The following is a 6852-nucleotide window of genomic DNA, read 5'->3' as shown; positions in this document are numbered from 1 at the left end:
TGGGGAGTTTTTGGGAGATTTTGGGGAATTTTTGGGAGATTTTGGGGAGATTTTGAGGAGTTTTTGGGAGATTTTGGGGAGTTTTTGGGAGATTTTCAGGAAGTTTTGGGAGATTTTGGGGAGTTTTTGGGAGGTTTTCCGGAAGTTTTGGGAGATTCTGGGGAGTTTTTGGGAGATTTTGGGGAGTTTTTGGGAGATTTTCAGGAAGTTTTGGGAGATTTTGGGGAGGTTTTGGGAGATTTTCAGGAGGTTTTGGGAGATTTTGGAGAGTTTTGGGAGGAATTGGGGGGATTTTTGGGAGGTTTTGGGGGATTTGGGGGGTTTGGAGCATCCCCAAATCCTTTGGGATTGTTCAGAGTTCCAGGAAGGGAATTTGGGAGGAACTTGGGGGGATTTTGGGGAGTTCTTGAGAGATTTTGGGGGATTTTTGGGGGATTTTTGGGAGGTTTTGGTGATTTTTTGGGAGATTTTGGTTGATTTTGGGGGTTTGGAGCATCCCCAAATCCTTTGGAATCGTCCAGAGCTCCAGGAAGGAAATTTGGAGGGATTTTGGGGAGATTTTTGGGAGATTCTGGGGAGATTTTGGGGAATTTTTGGGGAATTTGGGGGAATTTTTGGGGAGATTTTGGGGGTTTGGAGCATCCCCAAATCCTTTGGGATCATCCAGAGCTCCGGGAAGGGAATTTGGGGGGATTTTGGGAGGATTTTGGGAATTTTGGGGGGAATTTAGGGGGTCCTGGGGTGGAAAATTTGGGATTCGTTGGGGTTGGAGCATCCCCAAATGCCCTGGGATTGTTCAGAGCTTCAGGAAGGGAATTTAGGAGGAATTTTGGGGAATTTGGGAGGAATTTGGGGGAATTTTGGGAAGTTTGGGGGAATTTTGGGAAGTTTGGGATGAGGATTTGTTTTTATCCCGGGATTTGGATTCATTTCCCGAGCAAAAACAACCACCCCGGAATTTGGGTGTGGTCCCTTTAAGAGCCAAATTCCCTTGGCCTCATCCCAAATTTTGAGCTCAGAATTCCGGGAATTGGGAAAAAAAGGGAAAACAAAGAGGGGGGAGGGGCTGGGACGGGGCTGGGGAGCACCAAAATCCCGGATTTGGGGGGAAATTTGGGAATTCAGGGATGGGAAAATTGGGAATTTGGGGTGCAGGAGTCCCAAAACTCCGGAATTCCTGGGAATTTGGTGGGAAAATAATTGGGAATGGGGGAAAATGGGGAATTTGGAGTGCAGGAGTCCCAAAATCCCCAAATTTCTGGGAATTTGTGGGAAATTCGGATGGAAAAGGGGCTGGGAATGAGGGAAAATGGGGAATTTGGGGTCCTGGAGTCCCAAAAGTCCCGGAATTCCCGGGAATTTGGTGGAAAAATAATTGGGAATGGGGGAAAATGGGGAATTTGGGGTGCAGGAGTCCGAAAATTCCTGGAATTTGAGGGAATTTGGGAATTCAGGGATGGGAAAATTGGGAACTGGGATCCAGGAGTCCTAAAATCCCCAAATTTTTGGGAATTTGGGGGGAATTCTGGTGGAAAAGGGGTTGGGAGTGGGGAAAATTGGGAATTGGGGGGTCCTGGAGCTGCCGGAATTCCCAGGAATCTGGAGGAGGCGCTGTCGGCCGAGGATTGCCGGAGCCTTTTTCCCGTGGTTTTCGTCTCCAGCCGCGCCCTGGCCTCGGCTGCCGGGGAATTCCTGTTCCACAGGTGAGGGAAAAGCGGGAATGCTGGCCCCAAAAAGCTGGGAATGCTGGCCCCAAAAAGCTGGGAATGCTGGCCTGGAAAGCTGGGAATGTTGGCCCCAAAAAGCTGGGAATGCCGGCCCCAAAAAGCTGGGAATGCTGGCCCCAGAAAGCTGGGAATGCTGGCCTGGAAAGCTGGGAATGTTGGCCCCAAAAAGCTGGGAATGCTGGCCCCAGAAAGCTGGGAATGCTGGCCTGGAAAGCTGGGAATGTTGGCCCCAAAAAGCTGGGAATGCTGGCCCCAGAAAGCTGGGAATGCTGGCCTGGAAAGCTGGGAATGTTGGCCCCAAAAAGCTGGGAATGCTGGCCCCAGAAAGCTGGGAATGCTGGCCTGGAAAGCTGGGAATGTTGGCCCCAAAAAGCTGGGAATGCTGGCCCCAGAAAGCTGGGAATGCTGGCCTGGAAAGCTGGGAATGTTGGCCCCAAAAAGCTGGGAATGCTGGCCCCAGAAAGCTGGGAATGCTGGCCTGGAAAGCTGGGAATGTTGGCCCCAAAAAGCTGGGAATGCTGGCCCCAGAAAGCTGGGAATGCTGGCCTGGAAAGCTGGGAATGTTGGCCCCAAAAAGCTGGGAATGCTGGCCCCAGAAAGCTGGGAATGCTGGCCTGGAAAGCTGGGAATGTTGGCCCCAAAAAGCTGGGAATGCTGGCCCCAGAAAGCTGGGAATGCTGGCCTGGAAAGCTGGGAATGTTGGCCCCAAAAAGCTGGGAATGCTGGCCCCAGAAAGCTGGGAATGCTGGCCTGGAAAGCTGGGAATGTTGGCCCCAAAAAGCTGGGAATGCTGGCCCCAGAAAGCTGGGAATGCTGGCCTGGAAAGCTGGGAATGTTGGCCCCAAAAAGCTGGGAATGCTGGCCCCAGAAAGCTGGGAATGCTGGCCTGGAAAGCTGGGAATGTTGGCCCCAAAAAGCTGGGAATGCTGGCCCCAGAAAGCTGGGAATGCTGGCCTGGAAAGCTGGGAATGTTGGCCCCAAAAAGCTGGGAATGCTGGCCCCAGAAAGCTGGGAATGCTGGCCTGGAAAGCTGGGAATGTTGGCCCCAAAAAGCTGGGAATGCTGGCCCCAGAAAGCTGGGAATGCTGGCCTGGAAAGCTGGGAATGTTGGCCCCAAAAAGCTGGGAATGCTGGCCCCAGAAAGCTGGGAATGCTGGCCTGGAAAGCTGGGAATGTTGGCCCCAAAAAGCTGGGAATGCTGGCCCCAGAAAGCTTTCCCCATTTCCCCCCATTTTTCCCCATTTCCCCCCATTTTTCCCATTTTTTCCCATTTTCCCCCTTTTTTCCCCATTCCCCCCTATTTTTTCCTATTTTTTCTCCATTTTTCCTATTTTTTCCCTGTTTTTCCGCCTTTTTCCCTCACCCCATTCCTGTTTTTCCCATTTCCCCCATTTTTTCCCCATTCCCATTCCCAAAATTCCCCATTTTCCCTGTTTCCTCCTATTTTTCCCCCATTTTCCCCCCATTTTCCTCCCATTTCCCCCCTTTTTCCCCCATTTTTCCAATTTTCCCCTCATTTTTCCTTTTTTTCCTATTTTTTCCAATTTTTCTCCCATTTTTTCCCCATTTTTTCCCATTTTCCCATTTTTTCCCCATCTTCCCCTATTTTTCCCCAATTTTTCCCATTTTCTCCCCATTTCCCCCCCTTTTTTTTTTCCCTATTCCCCCCCATTTTTTCCCATTTTTTCCCCTTTTTTTCCCATTTTTCCCCGTTTGTCCCATTTTCTCCCTGTTTTTCCCCCATTCCAGTTTGCTTTTTCCTGATTTTCCCTCATCCCATTCCTGTTTTTCCCATTTTCCCCCCATTTCCCCCATTTTTTCCCCATTCCCATTCCCAAAATTCCCCTTTTTCCCCGTTTCCTCCTAATTTTTCCCCATCCATTTTTTCCCCTTTTTTTCCCATTTTTCCCCGTTTGTCCCATTTTCTCCCTGTTTTTCCCCCATTCCAGTTTGCTTTTTCCTGATTTTCCCTCATCCCATTCCTGTTTTTCCCATTTTCCCCCCATTTCCCCCATTTTTTCCCCATTCCCATTCCCAAAATTCCCCTTTTTCCCCGTTTCCTCCTAATTTTTCCCCATTTTTTCCTTTATTTTACTCCATCCCAATCCCATTTTCCCCCCACTTTTTCCCATTTCCTCCTCTTTTTTCCCATTTTTTCCCATTTTTCCCCGTTTTTACCTATTTTTCCCTATTCCCATTCCCAAAATTCCCCATTTTTTCCAATTCCCTCCTATTTTTTCCCATTTTTTCCATTTTCCCCCCAATTTTCCCCATTTTTTCTCACCCCAATCCCATTATCCCCCATTTTTTCCTATTTCCTATTTTTTCCCATTTTTCCCTGTTTCTCCCCATTTTTCCCATTTTTCCCCATTTTCCCTTTTTTCCCCCCTTTTCCCCCCCATTTTTTCCTATTTTTCTCCCATTTTTCCCATTTTTTCCCCCATTTTTCCCCATTTCCCCCCGTTTCTCCCCATTTTTCCATTTTCCCTCATTTTTCCCCATTTTTTCCACCATTTTCCCCCATTTTTTCCCATTTTCCTCCCATTTCCCCCCTTTTTTCCCCCTTTTTCCCCCTTTTTCCCCCATTTTTCCAATTTTTCTCCCATTTTTTCCCCATTTTTTCCCATTTTCCCCATTTTTTCCCCATTTCTCCCCATTTTTCCCCCAATTTTTTCCATTTTCCCCTATTTTTCCCCAATTTTTCCCATTTTCTCCCCATTTCCCCCCCTTTTTCCCCCTTTTTCCCTCCATTTTCCCCCCATTCTTCCCCATTTTTCCCAATTTCCCTGGGTTTTTCCCCAATTTCCCCCTTGCCCAGGCTCCTGGACCCCCAGAAACGCGGGAACGGCGCCGGCGACAACCGGAGCTTCCATTTTTCCCTGATTTTCTCTATTTTTACTTGATTGTCCCCATTTTTTCCCTGATTTTCCCCATTTTTCCCCTTTCCCCCCATTTTTTCCCCATTTTTCCTTATTTTTTCCTTTTTCCCCATTTTTCCCCATTTTTCCCCATTTTCACCAATTTTTCCCTGATTTTCTCTATTTTTACTTGATTGTCCCCATTTTTTCCCTGATTTTCCCCATTTTCCCCATTTTTTCCCCATTTTTCCCCATTTTTTCCCCATTTCTCCCCATTTTTCCCCCAATTTTTTCCATTTTCCCCTATTTTTCCCCAATTTTTCCCATTTTCTCCCCATTTCCCCCCCTTTTTCCCCCTTTTTCCCTCCATTTTCCCCCCATTCTTCCCCATTTTTCCCAATTTCCCTGGGTTTTTCCCCAATTTCCCCCTTGCCCAGGCTCCTGGACCCCCAGAAACGCGGGAACGGCGCCGGCGACAACCGGAGCTTCCTCGTGCTCCTCGTCGACTTCTTCCTCGACTCCCAGGTCCGGGAATTCCGCGGGAATTTGGGGCGAATTCCGGGGAAATTTGGGAATTTCGGGCATTTTTTGGGATTTTTTTTGGATTTTTTTTGGATTTTTTTGGGGATTTTTTTGCATTTTTTTGCAATTTTTTTGGATTTTTTGGGGGCAATGTTCTTGGGAATTTTTATGGGGAGGGAATTTTTTGGGAATTCTGAGGGAATTTGGGGGTTCTGGGTCCCAATCCCGTCCCTGATCCTGAATTCCTGGGAATTTTAGGGGGAATTTGGGAATTTTGAGGGAATTTTGAGGTTTTTTTGGGGATTTTGGGGCTTTTCCAGGAGATTTGGGGGATTTTTTGGGAATTCTGAGGGAATTTGGGGGTTCTGGGTCCCAATCCCGTCCCTGATCCTGAATTCCTGGGAATTTTAGGGGGAATTTGGGAATTTTGAGGGGTTTTTGAGGGAATTTTGGAGCTTTTCCAGGGAATTTTTTTGGATTCTTTTTGCATTTTTTGGATTTTTTGGGGGCAATTTTCTTGGGAATTTTTATGGGGGGGGGAATTTTTTGGGAATTCTGAGGGAATTTGGGGGTTCTGGGTCCCAATCCCATTCCTGATCCTGAATTCCCAGAGAATTTTGAGGGAATTTGGGAATTTTGAGGGAATTTTGAGGGGTTTTTGAGAGAATTTTGAGGGTTTTTTGGGAATTCTGGGGCTTTTCCATGGAATTTAGGGGATTTGGGGGATTTTTTGGGAATTCTGAGGGAATTTGGGGGTCCTGGTTCCCAATCCCATTCCTGATTCCAAATTCCCAGAGAATTTTTGGAGGAATTTGGGAATTTTGAGGGGTTTTTGAGGGAATTTTGGGGCTTTTCCAGGGAATTTTTTTGGATTCTTTGGGAAATATTGGGGGAATTTTTTGGGAATTTTGAGAGATTTTTGGGGTCCTGGTTCCCAATCCCATTCCTGATCCCGAATTCCCAGAGAATTTTAGGGGGAATTTGGGAATTTTGAGGGAATTTTGAGGTTTTTTGGGAAATTCTGGGGCTTTTCCAGGGAATTTGGGGGATTTTGGGGATTTTTTGGGGAATTCCGATGGAATTTGGGGGTCTCAGTTCCCAATCCTGTTCCTGATCCCGAATTCCCGGGAATTTGGGGGGAATTTTGGGGCTTTTTAAAGGAATTCTGATGAGTTTTGAGGGAATTTTGGGGGAATTGTGACTCATTTTTTTGGGAATTCCGATGGGATTTTTGGGAATTCCGATGGAATTTTTGGGATCCTCATCCCAAATCCCGTTCCCACCGATCTGGGCCGGAACTGAGGGTTCCTGGCTGAGATTTTTGGGGAATTTGGTCCTTTTTGGGTAGAATCTGGATGGAATTCTGGGGGATTTTTGGGGAATTTTGATGAATTTTAGGGGGAATTCTGATGGAATGTTGGGAATTCTGGGAATTTTCGGGATCCTCATCCCAAATCCCATCCCCAGCTCCACGAGAACGCCGAATTCCCGCTGATCTGGGGGAGTTTGGGGGGAATTTTTGGGGGTTTTTATGGGATTTTGGGGGATTTTTTGGAGGATTTTGGGGAATTCTTGTGGGATTTTTTTGGGAATGTTGGGAATTCCGGGGATTTTCGGGATCCTCATCCCAAATCCCCTCCCCAGCTCCACGAGCACGCCGCTTACCTGGTGGATTCCCTGTGGGATTGCGCCGGGAGCCGCCTGCGGGACTGGGACACGGCCCCGGGCCCGCTGGTGCAGCCCCA

At 47.7% G+C, this 6852-nt stretch overlaps 1 protein-coding gene across 1 annotated transcript in view; it reads left to right on the top strand.

The window, feature by feature from the left end:
* The window catches only part of LOC108448440, a 32465-nt gene that overhangs the window by 6458 nt on the left and 19155 nt on the right, over positions 1-6852 (top strand). Inside the window, exons 4-6 of the mRNA XM_017741317.1 lie at positions 1596-1703; positions 5023-5110; positions 6752-6848. Of these exons, the coding sequence (XP_017596806.1) occupies positions 1596-1703; positions 5023-5110; positions 6752-6848 (293 nt within the window). The remainder of the gene's footprint in view (positions 1-1595; positions 1704-5022; positions 5111-6751; positions 6849-6852) is intronic.

This window comes from Corvus brachyrhynchos, unplaced genomic scaffold (assembly GCF_000691975.1).
Source record: "Corvus brachyrhynchos isolate BGI_N302 unplaced genomic scaffold, ASM69197v1 scaffold418, whole genome shotgun sequence".
Taxonomy (NCBI): Eukaryota; Metazoa; Chordata; class Aves; order Passeriformes; family Corvidae; genus Corvus; species Corvus brachyrhynchos.
The sequence above is the reverse complement of the archived record's forward strand: the minus strand, read 5'-3'. Positions and strand labels throughout refer to the sequence as shown.